Genomic DNA, 17654 nt, shown 5'->3' with positions numbered 1-17654 from the left:
CCTCCAGTCTTTAGTCTATTTTTCTATTGACTGTCTTTTTTTGGTCTGGATTTGTAACAATTGTTTTAATATTCTGAAAAGGAGTCTTATGTAGGTTATATGCATAGCAGATATCTTCCCCTACTCTATGGCTTCCTTTTCACTCTCTTATGATATATTTTGATTACTAGAAATTCCTAATTTTAATATAAGTTAATTTGTCAATCTTTTCCTTTGAAGTTAAGTGCTATTTTGTATCTGGTTTCAGAAACCTTTGCCTTCCTCCAAATCATATTCTCCTGTATCATTTTCTTTAAGTTTTATTGTTTTTGCCTTTCACATTTAGATCCACGATCTATCTGGAATTTATTTTTTTTGTAACTGGTAAGAGGTAGAGGATCAAACCTTGCTGATGCTGTTTTTAGTCAATACAAAGGTAGGTTCCCAATTTAGCTCCAGTTTTTCCTCTATAATAAATTCCATTATTATGGCAGGGCAGAGAAAGGGGATGGCTTCAGGTTAGGATGGGAGAGAAAACGGATTCATTCCCAGTGTCATCTGAAGTAAAACTTTTCTCAGATTTTTCTCAACAAGCTTTTTAAGTCCTCTCACCTGGAGAGTGACTAAAGTGATAGAGGCCATATCCCATTCACCTATCCATTCAACAAACTAAACTAAAATGAGGGGCCGGACACAGTGGCTCACGCCTGTGATCTCAGCACTTCGGGAGGTCGAGGTGGGGGGATCACTTGAGCCCAAGTTCGAGACCAGCATGGGCAACATGGCGAAATTCCATCACTACAAAAAATACAAAAAATTACCCGGGGGTGGTCACCTGACCTCAGGAGGTCGAGGCTGCTGTGAGCCGAGATAGCGCCACTGCACTCCAGCCTAGGTGACAGACTGAGACTCTATCTCAAAACAAACCAACGAAAACAAATTAAAATGATATACTTGTAAAATGTTTGTAAAATCATAAAAGATAAAGTGTTTTTTTGTTTTGTTTTTCTTGTTATTATGGAAGTAAGTTTAGTTCTTTTGGCAAAGGCTTCTGAGAACGTCAAGTTTAAGGATTTAGTTTCAGAATAGACTGTTCCACAACTGTTCTGAATTCCACTTGCTAAGTGTTCGGGTGTTGTGGTTAAGGTGAGGACTGGGCAATGTGGGTAGATCAGAGTAAACTCATCAAAACAATTCCAAGGGACCCTAGGATGACACTACTCTGGGTATGTCTACACCTCTTTATATTGGAATGACAACAATATCATGAATATTCACTCTAATCCATTGTATTTGCTACCATCATCTCTCTCTTAGAGTAATACAACTTTATCCCCTTTTCTCTGCCTTTAGTAATGGCCCTCTTCAATGTATTCTACTTCTGGCCTAGGATGATCTGGCCTTTGTTTATCTATCCAGCCTCATTCTTTGCCACCTGTCCCCTACACCAGCTGAGCTTCACCGTCTCCCTCTTTGCAGACGTTGGTCCCTTGAGGCCCAGCCTACATCACTGCTCTTTCTCTGGTTGGCTCCTACTTGCCTTTCAGGATTAAATATTACTTCATTCAGAAAGCCTGGTTTATCGAAAGTGCTCAATAAATGTAGATATTATTATTATCTTAAAATAATAGAAGTAAAAATGCATCCTCGGTGTGATTATTGAAAAAGTGGATGAATGAGATGGGTATTTGTTGAGTGGATGGGTGACTGGGACATGGGTTCTATCACTTTAGCAACTCTCCAGGTGAGAGGGCTTAAAAAGTGTGTTGAGGCTGGGCGCGGTAGCTCACGACTGTCATCTCAGCATTTTGGGAGGCCGAGGCGGGCGGATCATGAGGTCAGGAGATCGAAACCATCCTGGCTAACATGGTGAAACCCCGTCTCTACTAAAAATACAAAAAAATCAGCCGGGTATGGTGGCACTTGCCTGTAATCCCAGCTACTTGGGAGGCTGAGGCAGGAGAGTCGCTTGAACCCGGGAAGCGGAGGTTGCGGTGAGCCGAGATCGTGCCATTGCACTCCAGCCTGGGCAACAAGAGTGAAACTCCACCTCAAAAAAAAAAAAAAAAGTGTGTTGAGAAAAGTTTCACTTCAGATGACGCCAGGAATGTAAACCGTTTTCTCTTCCATCCTAACTCGGAGTCATCCCCGCTTTCTCCGCCCAGCTGGAATTTTTGAAGCGAGAAAATCGACTCGCTCGGGGTTCGCCCGCCGACGCCGCACGGCTTGCTGGGGCTGGGCACTTCTTCGCGGAAGTGGGTAGGAGGCGGTTGCGGTTAGTCGGCCGGGACCGGTAGGGGTGCTGTTGCTATCATGGCTGACCCCGACCCCCGGTACCCTCGCTCCTCGATCGAGGACGACTTCAACTATGGCAGCAGCGTGGCTTCTGCCAGCGTGCACATCCGAATGGGTACGTTGTCCCCTCTTCAGTGCCTCCCAGCCGCTCGTCGGCACTGCTCGGCCTCTAGAAGCCGACTTCCGGCTCCAGAGGGAGAGCGGCCATCTCCTGGGACTCACAGGGGGTGCTCGCTGAGCTCCCGGCCCTCCTTCTCCGGGTACCAGAGGACTGGCGCCCTCCTCAGGGAGTCGGGGAGGCGCTTCCTCCTCTGCTAGCGGGTGTGGGAGGGCGCCAGGCCCAGAAGGCTTGCGGCTCTCCTGAGTGCGCCCCGGTCCCCAGCGCGCGCCGTGGTGTAGGAAGGGACGGATGGAAACCGCGCAGCCTGAATTTGGCATCTTGAAGTGAAAAGAAACGTGGTGGAAATGAGTCAGTTGATCACTGTGACGTACACACGAGTGGAATCCACGGCTTGATGCTTTTGTTCTGTGGGGTGCCGCGTTACAGGCTTATATTTACCGTCCTGTGCTAGGCTGGAAGCTCCCTGACGGCACTATTTCCTCTCCGCAGGGCCCAGAATGCAACAGGTCTTTGAGTATTATTGAGGAAGTTGCTCAACACAGAAGCTTCCTAAGTCAGTCTAAATGGTGTTTTAAATTATTACGTAGTAGCCAGTGGGCAGAAATTTTTGAATTTAAAATGCTCAGCTTCATCTACGTGGAATCCATTGCCTGCTCTAGTTTGGCCATTTGACCACCGAAACAGCCCCAGACTTTCAGCCTGTCTAGGCAGCTGGAACTTGTTCTGGAAAAGGAAAGATGAAGATAGTTCTGATGTGCTAAGAATCTTAGTGCCTAGAACTTGCTCTGGGAAAGGAAAGATGAAGATAGTTCTGATGCACCAGGCACCAGGAATCTTGGTGCCTAGCATTTATATTTTTGGAATTGAATTTTGAAATTATTTTAGCAAGTGAACTCAGCATTTTTTTAAAAAAATTAATTGTGGTAAAATACAGATAACATAAAATTTACCGTCTTAACTATTTTTAAGTGTATAGTTCAGCAGTGTTAAGTTATTCACATGGTTATGCACTGTTAAAAGAAAAACTTTAGACACATTAAATCTAACGGAGTTTGAGCACAGAAGGATTTGCGAATTGGGCAGGTCCCGGAACCAGAAGAGGTTCAGAGTGACGAGTCCTGCCGCTTGGTGGGAGAAAATTTATGGAAAGAGAAAGTAAAGTGAGGTACAGAAAATAGAAGTGAGGTACAGAAACAGTTGATTGGTTACAGCTTGGTTTTTGCCCATTTGAACATGGTTTGAACACTTGGCCGTCTTTGGCTGAAACTCAGTGATTGATTCAAGAGTAGGTTACAGCCTGTTTACACATTCAGTTAGGTTATAGTTCACTATATACCGAGAACCCCTAGGCCGAACTTAAAATATCTAAAGGGATAGCTTTAGAGTAAACTTATATACCATCCAATATCCAGAACTTTTTAATCTTGCAAAACTGAAACTCTGTACCTATTAACTCCCTATTCCTTCCTTCCCCCAGTCCCTAGAACCACCATTTCACTTTCTCTCTCTGTGAATTTGGCTACTCTAGATACAATCAGTATTTGTTTTTTTGTGATTGGCTTTTTTCAATTAGCATAATGTCTTCAAATACATCCATGTTGCGGCATATGTCAGAATTTCCTTTTTTTTTTTTTTTTTTCTTTTTTTGAGACAGGGTCTCACTTTGCCATCCAGGCTGGAGTGCAGTGGTGAGATCACTGCTCACTGCAGCCTCTACCTTCTGGGCTCAGGTGATCCTCCCGCCTCAGCCTCTCGAGTAGTTGGGATTACAAATGCAGGTCACCATGCCTGGCTAATTTTTTTGTATTTTTGGTAGAGACGGGTTTCTCCATGTTGCCCTGGCTGATCTTGAACTCCTGGACTCAAGCGATCCTCCCACCTCAGCCTCCCAAAGTGCTGGGATTACAGGCATGAGCCACTGCACCTGGCTGCAGAATTTCCTTTTTAAGACAATAGTATTACTTTGTATGTATATACCAAATTTTGTTTATTCATCCATTGATGGACATTTGTGTTGCTTCTACCTCTTGACTAGTGCTGTCATGAATATAGGTGTGCACATACCTCTTCAAGACCGTGCTTTAATTCTTTTGAATATATACCCAGAAGTGGAATCGCTGAATTGTGTGGTAGTTCTATTTTTAATTATTTAAAGAATTGCCATACTGTTTTTGATAGGGGCTACATCATTTTACATTCTCAGCAACAGTGCACAAGGGTTCACCTTTTTCTACATCCTTGCCAACACATTCCGTTCTTTTCTTTTTTAAAATGAAAATAGCCATCAAATGAGTGTGAGGTGGTATGTCCTTTTGGTTTTGATTTGCATTTCTTTAATGATTAATGATGTTGCACATTTTAAAAATATGCATGTGGGGCATTTATACATTTTCCTTGGAGACATGTTATTCGTCCTTTGCCCAGTTAATTTTTTTTTTTTTTTTTTTTTTTGAGACGGAGTCTCGCTCTGTCGCCCAGGCTGGAGTGCAGTGGCGCAATCTCGGCTCACTGCAAGCTCCACCTCCCGGGTTCACGCCATTCTCCTGCCTCAGCCTCTCCGAGTAGCTGGGACTACAGGCGCCCGCCACTACGCCCGGCTAATTTTTTGTATTTTTTTTTTTAGTAGAGACGGGGTTTCACCGTGGTCTCGATCTCCTGACCTCGTGATCCGCCCACCTCGGCCTCCCAAAGTGCTGGGATTACAAGCGTGAGCCACCGCGCCCGGCCTGCCCAGTTAATTTTTTACAAGCAATTTTAGGTTCATAGCAAAATTTAGCAGACAGAACAAGAGTTCTTATATACCCTTTCTGCTTTTCCCCAAGCCTCTTGCACTAATAACGTTGTGTACCAGAGTGGTATGTTTGTTACAATCAGTGAACCTAGACTGACACCTCATTATCACCGAAGACCAAGGTTTACGTTAAGTTTCGCTCTTAGTGTTGTATATCCTATGAGTTTGACAAATGTTTAATGACATGTATCCACCATTATAGTATCATACAGAATAGTTTCACTGCCTTCCTCTGTGCTCTGCCTGTTCATCCCTCCCTTCCTGCTGATCTTTTATTGTCTCCATAGTTTTGTCTTTTCCCAAATGCTGTATAGTTGGAATCATCATGTAACCTTTCAAATTGGCCTTTTTCACTTATAATATGCGTTTAAGTTTTTCTACATGTCTTTGCATGGCTTGATAGCTCATTTTTCTTTAGTGCTGAATACTATTCCATTGTTTGGATGTATTACAGTTTATTCATTCACCTAATGAAGGAAATCTTGGCTGCTTCCAAGTTTTGTCAATAAAGCTGCTGTGTAAACATCCATGTGCAGGTTTTTGTGTACACATAAGTTTTCAACTAATTTGAGTAAATACCAAGCAGCACAATTGCTGTGTTGTAGAGTAAGAGAATGTTTAGTTTCATAAGACATCACCAAGCTGTCTTACAAAGTGGCTGTACTATTTTGCACTTCCACCAGCAATGAATGAGAGTTCTTGTTGGTTCCACATACTCGTCAGCATTTGATGATGTCAATGTTTTAGATTTTGACCATTTAAATAGGTGTATAGTGGCATCTCCTTGTTGCTTTAACTTGTAATTCTCTAATGACTTATAATGTTGAGCATCTTTTCATATACATATACATATACAATTTGTGTTTCTTCTTCCTTTTTCTTTTTCTTTTTTTTTTGAGACAAAGTATCACTGTCTCTCAGACTGGAGTGCAGTGGTACAATCACAACTCACTGCAGCCTCAATGTCCCAGGCTCAAGTGATCCTCCCACCTCAGCCTCCTGAGTAGCTGGAACTACAGGCACATGCCACCATGCCTAACTAATTTTTTATATTTTTAGAAGAGACAGGTTTTGTCATGTTAGTCAGGCTGGTCTCAAACTTGTGGGCTCAAGTGATCCACCCACCTTGGCCTCCCAAAGTGCCGGGATTACAGGCATAAGCCACTGTGCCCAGCCAATCAAATGAGAAAAGGGCAGTCTCTTCAACAAATGGTGTTGGGAAAATTGAATATCCACATTCAAAAGAATGAAATTAGATGTTTACCTTACACTGTATACAAAAATTACTTCAAAAAAGATCGAAGTCCTAAATGTAAGACCTAAAACTATAAAATTCTTAGATAAAAACATAGGAGGACATTGGATTTGGCAATGGATTTCTTGGGCATGACACCAAAAACAGGCAACAAAAGTAAAAATAGATGGATGACATCAAAATTTAAAACTTCTGTGTATCACAGTACACATTCAACAGAGTGAAAAGGCCCATAAAATGGGTGAAAATGTTTGCAAATCATATATCCTATAAGAGGCTAATATCCAGAATACATAAGGAAATCCTACCATTCAGTAACAAAAAACAACCTGATTTTAAAGTGAAGAAAGTCAAGAAAATAAGATAGACTACTTACTGGGAGAAAATATTTGCAAAAGATATATCTAATAAAGGACTGTTATCCAAAATATACAAAAGAACTCTAAACAATAAGACAAAGAGCCTGAATAAAATACAGGCAAAAGACTTGAACACATACCCCGCTAAAGAAGATTCACAAGGTTGGGTGCAGTGGTTCATGCCTGTAATCCTAACACTTTTGGAGGCCAAGGTGGGAGAATCACTTGAACCTGGGAGGTCGAGGCTGCAGCAAGCTGTGATGGTGCCACTGTACTCCAGCCTAGGCAACAGAGTGAGACCGTGTCTCAAAAAAAAAAAAAAAAAAAAAAAAAAAGGATCATATATACCAGGATTTATTATTGGAGCTCTGTTGTATTCCATTGGTCTGTATGTCTCTGTCTTTATGTTAGTACCACACTGTTTTGATTACTGTGGCTTTGTAATAAGTTTTGAAATCAGGAATGTGAAATCTCCAACTTTGTTTTTTTAAAATACTGTTTTGGCAATTTGGGGTCCCTTGACATTCCATATACATTTTAGAATGGATTTTCTATTTCTGTGAAAGATGCCATTGGGATTTTGATAGGGATTGCATTAAATCTACCCAAAGTAGGTTACTTTGGGTTGTATGAACATCAGTTTTCCAATGTATAATGATGGATATATTTCCATTTATTTGTGTCTTTAATTTCTTTCATCAGTGTTTTGTAGTTTTCAAATTTGTCTTCTTGGTTAGGTTTATTCCTAAGCATTTTATTCCTTTTGATGCTGTTGTAAATGGAATTGTTTTCTTAACTTTCTTTCCAACCTGCTCATTGTTAGTGTATAAAAATGTAACTAATTTTGCATGTTAATTTTGTATCTTGAATCTTTGCTGAATTCATTTATTCTAACAGTTTATGGAATCTTTAGGGTTTTCTACGTGTAAGGTCATGTTTGTGAACAGAGATAATTTTACTCCTTTCTTTCCAATATGGATGCCTTTTATTTCTTTTTCTTGCCCAATTGTTCTGGTGAGGACTTCCTGTACTATGTTGAATAGAAATGGCAAAAGCAAACATCCTTGTCTTATTCCTGATCTTAGAGGAAAAGTTTTCAGCTTTTCACCCCTGAGTAAGACATTAGCGCTGGGCTTTTCATATATGGCTGTGGAGGCCAAAGTAACTCCATCTTGGTTGCTCATCTGCCTTGTCGACTTCTGACTAACCCCAGTTCCAGGAAACCCTCTAAGATTTCCAATTTATCTGTTGTTCCTTGTATAAGAGCATGCACTTAACCATAAATCCTGTCCTTAGGTCAAAACAACCTTGATGTTGTCTTCCTTCAGTTGTCCTGCAATCCCTTCTGAATCACCCTTTCCCTCCGGTATATAAGCCCTAGGTCGGGGGATTTATGGCCTGTAGATCCACTATCTTTTCTCTGCCTGAGACAGAGACACAGAGATGGCTTCTGTTCTTATGTCCCTATTAAATGTTTTTTTCTAAGAAAATGGATTTGCCAGCCTCTCAGCTTTCTTGGAATTTGGGGGTAGGTTTGCATAGAACTACTACCGTGGAAAAATGGCCTTTAATATGTTGAGGTAGTTTCTTTCAATTCCTACTTTATTGAGTGTTTTTATCATGAAGGTTGTGGAATTTTGTCAAAAGCTTTTTCTGCATCAGTTGAGATGATCATGTTTCTTTTTCCCCCAACATTCTGTAAATGTGCTGATTACATTGATTAATTTTCATGTATTGAACCATCCTCACAGTCCAGGAATAAATCCTGCTTGGTCGTGATCTATAATCCTTCTAATGTGCTGTTGAATTCTGTTTGCTAGTATTTTGTCGAGGATTTTCATATCAGTATTCATCAGGGACATTGCTCTGCAGTTTTCTTGTAGTGTCTTTGGCTTTGGTATCAGGGTAATGCAGGCTCCATAAAATGAGTTTGAAGGGTTCCCTCCTCTTCCGTTTTTTGGAAGAGTTTGAGGATTTGTGTTGAAGCTCAGCTTTCTAAAGTATATGTCTCTTAAACCAATAAGACATTCTCAGATTCTATCTGATAGGATTTGGCTCTGTGTCCGTATCCAAATCTCACCTTGAGTTGTCATTCCCATCATCCCCACGTGTTGTGGGAGGGACCAGGTGGGAGGTAATTTAATCACAGGGGCAGTTACCTTCATGCTGTTCTTGTAATAGTAAGTTCTCACAAGATCTGATGGTTTTATAAGGGCCCTTTCCCCCTTTTTCTTGGCATTTCCCCTTTCTGCCATCATGAGAAGAAGGACATGTTTGCTTCCCCTTCCGCCATGATTGTAAGTTTCCTGAGGCCTCCCCCCACTGTGGAAATGTGAGTCAATTAAACCTCTTCCTTTATAAATTACCCAGTCTCGGGGAGTTCTTTATAGCAGTGTGAGAATGGACTAATACACCATCCATCTGTAAAATGAACAGTGACGATGTGATGCATTAGAGTAATTAAGAACTAGTACTGCAAGAAATAGGAGTGCATGAGAACTATTTAACTCATAGATACCCCAAGGAGAAAGAGTCCCTGCTAGTCCCAGAAATAAGAGAGAGAATGGGTCACTTCAGGGAAGGACAGGGATAGAATATGGCAGCCATTGCAGCAAGTTAAATGAGTAGAGGTGGTATCTGGTGTGTGAATAGAAGGCATTCATTAGAGAGGCCTTGGTGACTCAAGGTACCACCATTAAGGAAACATTTGAACATTAACATACATTTAATAAATAAAAATATTTTTTGGACAACCCCTTTCTAATGTATGTAAAGACAGTGAGGTAAATAAAAAGTTTTGGAAGTCACAGTCACTGTTCTTAAGGCATTAGTTAGGTTGGCCACTAGCCAAACTAATCTATGCTAGCAGCATAATTAAATTCTAAAGTGCCAAGTTTGGAGGGAGTTTGGGGAAGGAATCAAGAGTGTGTTGTTGAAAACAAAATAAAGAGACAAAGCTATAAATTAAACATTTTGTTTGGGAATAACAAAATTGCAACTTGGGGTATATGTGCAGATCGGGGTTGTCTGCAGTATGTCTGAGGAACAAAGAGAAGGTTGGGGATTTTATTAGAAAGAACAATGTTATGTATCACTTTGCAAGAACCTTCATTGGCACTAGAGAAGTGTTTGGGAACTGGCAAACAACTATTTTGCTAGTCACAGCAGGTTGTTTAAGCAGCTGCTAGGTAAAACCAGGCTATTCACCCCGAATGAGTTTTCCCCCGGCCCCTCGACTGTGATTTAGTTGGGTATGACATATAATCACTTTTACAGTGTGAACTGGAATAATCTAGGAGAGCTGTAAAAGGAAGTGAAATGCCAGTGGAGGGCTGAGTTTGCATACAGTTGTCCCTCTTTATCTGTGGCAAATGCATTCCATATTGTGTTAATACAATAGCTATTAATAAGATAGAACAAATATAACAATATACTATAATAAAAGTTACATGAATTGGTCTCTCTCTCCCAGAATATCTCATTGTAGGTAATATTTCCAGACTGTAGTTGACCGTGGCGTAACTGAAACCTTGAAAAGCAAAACTGCAGGCAAGAGAGATCTACTGTTTGTGAAGGGAATTCATGGGGTGGAGATGGGGGAGACAGAATTTGTGATGAGGCATGGAAAGGTGGGAATGGCATGCCATACATTATGGTGAGAAGAATGGCCTTTTTTTTAGTGATGCTGGGGAATAGTACAGTGTAGTAGAAACAGCCCTGGATTTAAGGGTCTGAAAATTAAACACAGTCCTGGTTGACAGCAATGTAGAGAAGCAGGTTACTTTGCCTTTCTGATTCTTAGATTCCTTATCCGTAAAAGAGGCATAATTGCTGCTCTTCCAACTATATCAAGTGGTTTTAAGGGTCAAGCAATTATTTTAAATACTCCTCCAATGTTGGCCTCCCAAAGCGCTGTGATTACAGGCATGAGCTAATGCGCCTGGCCTATAGACTGTTTTAAGGAAAGAATTAATTTTATTCTTGATTTACTTCTACGTCCCTCACGTCACTATAAGAGTGCTGATTGCAATACCAGATACTCAGTATTTGTTCACCACAAATATTTAAATTATGGAGGAGCATTTTATTAGGAGTCCTTATCACTAGGTTGGTAACTTAAGCTGACTACACCAGTACTAAATAAGTGGTTCTCATTTGTCTTCGGTGCGTTACTACTTAAAAGGTTAAAAATGCTCCACCAAAAAAAATAAAGTGGTTGGGTGTGGTGGCTCACACCTGTAATTCTAGCACTTTGGGAGGCCAAGGCAAGCAGATTGCGTAAGTTCAAGACTAGCCTACGCAACACGGTGAAACCCTGTCTCTACCTAAATACAAAAAATCAGCCAGGCGTGGTGGCGTGTGCCTGTAATCCCAGCTACTCAGGAGGCTGAGACAGGAGAATCACTTGAAGCTGGCAGGCGGAGTTTGTAGTGAGCCGAGATCGCGCCACTGCACTCCAACCTGTAATCCCAGCTACTCAGGAGGCTGAGACAGGAGAATCACTTGAAGCTGGCAGGCGGAGTTTGCAGTGAGCCGGGATAGTGCCACTGCACTCCACCCTGGGCGACAGAGCGAGACTCTGTCTCAAAACAAAACAAAGCAAACTAGCTGCTTGTAATGTGTCCATTTTCTGAAAGATACTTTTTGAATAATATGTATCTAAAATGTCAAGGTTCATTGGTGGAAAACAACAAATCATGAAGCTACTAAAAAATTATGTGAGAAGGCCCGTCGGGCAAGTGAGGAGCGCCTCTGACTGGCCGACGCCCTGTCTGGGAAGTGAGGAGTTCCTCTGCCGGGCTACCCAATTGACTGGGATGTGAGGAGCACCTCTGCCCAGCCGCCGCCCCGTCTGGGAAGTGAGCAGCGCCTCTGCCTGGCCCCCCGCATCGTCTGGGAAGTGAGGAGCGCCTCTGCCCAGCTGCCACCCATCTAGGAAGTGAGGTGCCCCTCTGCCAGGCCCCCCGCATCGTCTGGGAAGTGAGGAGTTCCTCTGCCCGGCCGTCCAACTAACTGGGATGTGAGGAGCTACTCTGCCTAGCTGCCGCCCTGTGTGGCAAGTGAGGAGCACCTCTGCCCGGCCGCCGCCCCGTCTGGGAAGTGAGGAGCGCCTCTGCTCGGCCGCTGTGCAACCCTCCAAGTGTGAGGTGACAGCCTTCTGTGTGATCTTTCTGCCCTCCCCAAGTTTGCATTTTTGACATTAAAGTTTACTTTTTAATTAAAAAAAAATTATGTGAGAATGAATTTCTGAGTATAGTCTCTTACTTGAGCACTTTTACGGTGCTGATTAAACTAGTATATATAACTAGTCTATTGTAATATATACGTGATATATTATAGTCTGTTAAGCTAGTTTATTCTGCAGTAGTCTTTCATAGTTTCATAGTATGTATATACCATAATTTATTTAACCATCCCCACTTGATGATTGTTACCTTTTTTTTAATTCCTTCACATAGTGCCTCAGGGAACATCCTTCTATATCTTTGTAAATTTCTCCATTATGACTTTACTATAAATTTTTGGAAGTGAAATGATAGAGTCAAAAGAGTATGTGCATTTTAAATTTGATTGATTTAATCAGTTCTCCAGAGAGATTGTACCTTCAGCAAACAATATATGAGGATACCTTCTGCACCCTTAGCCACACTATAATCAAACTTTTTCATCTCTGGCAATCTGGTAGATCAGGGATGGTGAACATTTTCTACAAAGGGCCAAGTAAGAAATATATTCACCTTTCTGGGCCATAAGATATCTGTTGCAGCTCCTCAACTCTGCCATTCTGCAAAAGCAGTTGTAGAGGATACATAAGTGGGTGTGATTGTGTCCCAATAAAACTTCAGTTACAAAACCAGGTAGTGGGCTGGCTTTGGCCCACGGGCCATACTTTGCTGACTCTTGTGGTAGGTAAAAATGTAATCATGTGTTAATTTCTATGTCTTTTAGCTATGCGAGTGAAGGTGAGCATTTTCCTTTGTTTACAAAACTTGACTAGGCTGTGTCTTAGATGTTAGGGATCTAGTGGTGACCAGACAGTGTCTCAGTCCTCCATAGTGGTCATTTGGATGGGGCAGTAGGAAAGACAGACCCTAAAGAGGTAAGCAAATAAATAACCCTCTAGCTCTGAAGAAAAGAAACAGGTGTGAGTAGAAACTAGCGTTTAGGGTGGCAGCTGTTTTAGTTAAGGAATGGCCAGAGGAAGAACTCTTAAGGGAGATGGCAGGTAGACTGTATGAGAAGGAGCTAGCCAGGCAGATTAGCTGTCTATTGCTTTGTAACAAATTGCCCCCAAATTTTGTAGTTTAACACAGCAAGTATTTATTACACACAGTTTCTGAGTGTCAGGAATTTGGGAGGGTCGTACCCAGGTAGTTCTGACTCAGGGTCTCTCATGAGGCTCCAGTCAAGATGCTGGCTAGGACTGCAGTCACATAAAGGCTTGACTGGGCTGGAGGATCTGCTTTTGGGAAATTTCATTCCCATGGCTACTGACTGGAGGCCTCAGTTCCTTGCCACATGAACCTCTCCATAGGGCTGCTTGAGTGTCCTCATGACATGGCAGCTGACTTCCTCTGGAGCAAGCAATCCATGGGAGAGCAAGGAAGAAGTCTCAGTGCCTTTTATGACCTAGTCATGGAATCACACACATCATTACATCTTCCTTATTCTTTTAATCAGAAGCAAGTCACTAAGTCCAGTCCATACTCAAGGGGAGGGGATTTAGGTTCCACCTTTTGAAGCTAGTGCCAAATAATCTGTAGCCATATTTTAAACCACCACAGTCTTCCCTCTGGTCACAGATTGTCTTCTGTATGCAAATTAAGATCCTCCTAAATACCCCAGTATAGCATCATCTCAAAGTTCAGAATCTCATCATCTAAATCAACCCCAGGTGTTGTTGAAGCTCACTGGGTGGGGCCGGGTGCGGTGGCTCACGCTTGTAATCCCAGCACTTTGGGAGGCCGAGGCGGGCGAGACCATGATGACCCTATTAAAAAACAAAAAATTACCGGGCTGCGGGGGGCCTGTAGCCCAGTATGGAGGCTGAGGCAGAAAAGAAACTCACTGGGTGTAGCTCTCTAGGTGTAGTTCCTTAAATACAGCTCCCCTCAAAGACTTTTAACCTAAAAAGACAAATGATCTGTACTGCCATACTCAACATCCAGTGGTGGATAATATGAGGTGGTATTTTTACCAATATAATACTTCAGAAAACTTTGTGGGTGTCTTGTGATTCATACTGGGTTTCATTCCATTCAATAATAAAAGCCACACCCAAAAGTGTCTTAGCATGATCTTTGGCTGAGACTGCTGAGTGACAGCTTCCTTAAGCTTCTCAAAAGCCCTATTGTTTGAATTTTTTTTTTTTTTTTTTGAGACAGAGTCTTGCTGTGTCGCAGGCTGCAGTGCAGTGGTGTGATCTGGGCTCACTGCAAGCTCTGACTCCCTCCGACTCCCTGGTTCAAGCGATTCTCCTGCCTCAGCCCGAGTAGCTGGGATTACAGGCAAATGCCACCATGCCCAGCTAATTTTTGTATTTTTAGTAGAGTCAGGGTTTCACCATGTTGGCCAGGATGGTCTTGATCTCCTGACCTCGTGATATGCCCGCCTTGGCCTCCCAAAGTGCTGGGATTATAGGCATGAGCTACTGCACCTGGCTTGAATGTTTTTTTGAGGCACAATTTTGGATATTTGTGAGGTCTTAACTAAGGATTTTACAATTATACTCTTTATGTATTTTTTTGATTACCTGAGTCAGAAACCTTTCTTTTTTTTTTTTTTTTTTTTTTTGAGACGGAGTCTCACTCTGTTGCCCAGGCTGGAGTGCAGTGGTACAATCTCGACTCACTGCAAGCTCAGCCTCCCAGGTTCACGCCATTCTCCTACCTCAGCCTCCTGAGTAGCTGGGACTACAGGCGCCCGCCACCATGCCCGGTTAAGTTTTTGTATTTTTAGTAGGCACGGGGTTTCACCGTGTTAGCCAGGATGGTCTTGATCTCCTTACCTCGTGATGTGCCCGCCTCGGCCTCCCAAAGTGCTGGGATTACAGGCATGAGCCACCACACCCGGCCCATCGTTTTAACATTTCTTCCTTTAGCTGTGTATCTCTTCTCTTGTATTTTAGTATAAGCAGCAAGAAGCCAGCAGGTACATTCAACACTCTGGGAGTCTCCTTAGTTTGATCACCTACTTCATTAAGCACATTTTCTACTTTTGATGTTAACATAGCTAACACTGTTGCTCAACTTTTTCTGAGTATATAATAAGCATTCTCTTTCCTCCAGTTTGCATAGAATTTTACCCACTTTCCTTTAAGCTCTCACCTGCAGCAGTCTCAAAGGCATTAACTTTCTACAAACAGTTTGTTCAAGGCTCTTTTAGCCTTCATCTCACAGATCTGCCAGCTTTCATCTATTGCCTGATTCCAAAGGCTCTCTCACATATTTTAGGTGTTTGGTATGGCAGCACCCCACTTCCAAGTACCAAGATATATATTCTGTTTGTGTCACAAATTACCCTAAACCTTAGTGGTTTAAAAGAATAAACATTATCTCAGTTTCTGAGAGTCAAGAATCTGGGTAGTTTTAATTTAGTTTGTCCTAGGTTGTGGTCAAGATATTGGCTAGTGCCAGTCATCTGGAGGCTTGACTGGGGATGAAGGATGTGCTCCCAGACAGGCTACTCACAGGGCTATTCATAGGAGTCCCTAGTTTCTCACTGGCTGTTGGCAGGAGACCTCACTTTCCTCCCACATGTGTTTTTCCATAGGGTGCCCTTAGTTTCCTCACAACATAGCTGGCCTTCCCTGAGTATGCATTCTTAATGGGGTGCTACTGACCCCATTAGATGACAGTTGGATGTAAAGATCTAAAAAAAATCTTAAGATTTTATAATATATCCTTCCAAAGGGCGATGGTACAACAGATATATAGTATATTTGTGGCATTAAAATTTTATTGAGGGGGCTATTAGGAAAAAAGTACTTGGAAGGCTACTTAGGTGGGGAATACTGAAAACAAGGTTGAGAAACACTGTCCCAGAGGAAATGATCCAAGAAAGAGCAGGAGGAAGCCATAACGCCTTTTATGACTTGGTCTTAGAAGTAGCACTCTGCCACTTTTGCATCATTCTTTTTGTTAGGACTCACTTGAAGGGAGTGTCAAAGAACTGTGACTTACCTTAAACCACTACTTCATGTAAAGAAGGAAAAGGGCATTCCAAGTAGAGGAAAGAGCAAGTGCAAAGGCCCTGAAGCAGGAAAGTGACTAATGTGGGTAAAGCATGGTGAGGAAGAGAGAGAGTGCTGAGATGAGATTGGAAAGGTTCTACATCATGTAGGACCTTGTAGGTCCTATAAAATCTTTCACATTTTATTTTAAGTGAAACGATTATTTAAGTATTTAAGCAGAGAGTCACATGATATGGTTTACTTTACATAAAGATCACTTTGACAGAGTGTGTGGAGAAATAGGTGGGACAAGAGTGAAAGCATGGGGACCAATTAGAAGCTTCCTCCAGTGGTCCAGGTGAGAGATTAGGCACACTTTGACTAGGGAGGTAGCAGAGGAGACCAAAAGAGGCAGATGCGTTGTACTTTCAAAGGTAGAACTACAGTAGTTGCTGATAGATTGGGAACAGGGAGTGGGCAATCAAAGATGACTTCTATGCTTTTGGCTTGGAGGATGTTGGTGCTGGTTATTGATGAGAAGACTGGGAGAACAGCAAATTTGGATAAATGAAGAGCTCCAATTTTGGCCATGTTAAATTTTGAGATGTCAAATAGAAGGGAAGAAATCAGGACTCAACAAAAATTGGAAAATCTTGCTGTTTGACTAGTATTCTTTTCATATCGAATCTTTTATATTTTCCTGAAAGTTGTATATGCATGTCCTTTGCTACTTTTTATATTATTCACAATGGGTGTCAATACTGCTTTTGCCTGGGATTTGGCTTATGATACTAGAGTATAGAAAAAGTTATGGTCTGGAATATCGGCATAAGGATAATTTTTTAGTATGAACTTAAAGGCTTAGGCCGGGCGCGGTGGCTCACGCTTGTAATCCCAGCACTTTGGGAGGCCGAGGCGGGAGGATCACGAGGTCAGGAGATCGAGACCACGGTGAAACCCCCTCTCTACTAAAAATACAAAAAATTAGCCGGGCGTGGTGGCGGGTGCCTGTAGTCCCAGCTACTCGGAGAGGCTGAGGCAGGAGAATGGCGTGAACCCGGGAGGCGGAGCTTGCAGTGAGCCGAGATTGCGCCACTGCACTCCAGCCTGGGCGACAGAGCGAGACTCCGTCTCAAAAAAAAAAAAAAAAAAAAAAAAAAAAAAAAAAAAAAAAAAAAAAATGCTTAGCACAAGTTTCTTTAAAATGTTTTTAATTGCAGTAGTAATACGTACTGCTGGTATCTAAAAAACACAGATTAGTAAATAACTGAATATGAAAATTATCCTTAGTAATACTGCCCAGGGTATATGAACACCTGGATGTATATTATTCAAGTCTTTTATTACATATGCACTTGCATACATACACACATATACAAATAAACATTAGATCTTAATGTGCACATTGTTTTGAACTGTAAAACAGTTTTACAAAATGGTGAAATAACACTGACTTCCGCTGCTTGAGAATATATATCATATGGATTGGGTTTGAGTTATATGAGGTACATAATAGGGTATCAAAAGTAAAGAATACATTCCAGGGCCAGTCACGGTGGCTCATGCCTGTAATCCCAACACTTTGGGAGGCCAAGGTGGGTGGATCACTTGAGCCCAGGGGTTCAAGACCAGCCTGGGAATGTGGTGAAACCCCATCTCTACAAAAAATACAAAAAAATTAG

The 17654-nt window shown here is 42.0% G+C and overlaps 1 protein-coding gene across 1 annotated transcript in view; it reads left to right on the top strand.

Moving 5' to 3' along the window:
• The first annotated feature begins 2220 nt into the window (after positions 1–2220).
• Positions 2221–17654, top strand: part of TMBIM4 (transmembrane BAX inhibitor motif containing 4) — a 33964-nt gene continuing 18530 nt past the window's right edge. The window contains exon 1 of the mRNA XM_032170668.2: positions 2221–2389. Coding sequence (XP_032026559.1) covers positions 2293–2389 — 97 coding nt within the window. The 5' untranslated portion in view covers positions 2221–2292. The remainder of the gene's footprint in view (positions 2390–17654) is intronic.

The sequence above is a fragment of the Hylobates moloch genome, unplaced genomic scaffold (genome assembly GCF_009828535.3).
Source record: "Hylobates moloch isolate HMO894 unplaced genomic scaffold, HMol_V3 SCAFFOLD_12, whole genome shotgun sequence".
NCBI classification, from domain to species: domain Eukaryota; kingdom Metazoa; phylum Chordata; class Mammalia; order Primates; family Hylobatidae; genus Hylobates; species Hylobates moloch.
This window is presented reverse-complemented; position numbering and strand designations above follow the sequence as displayed.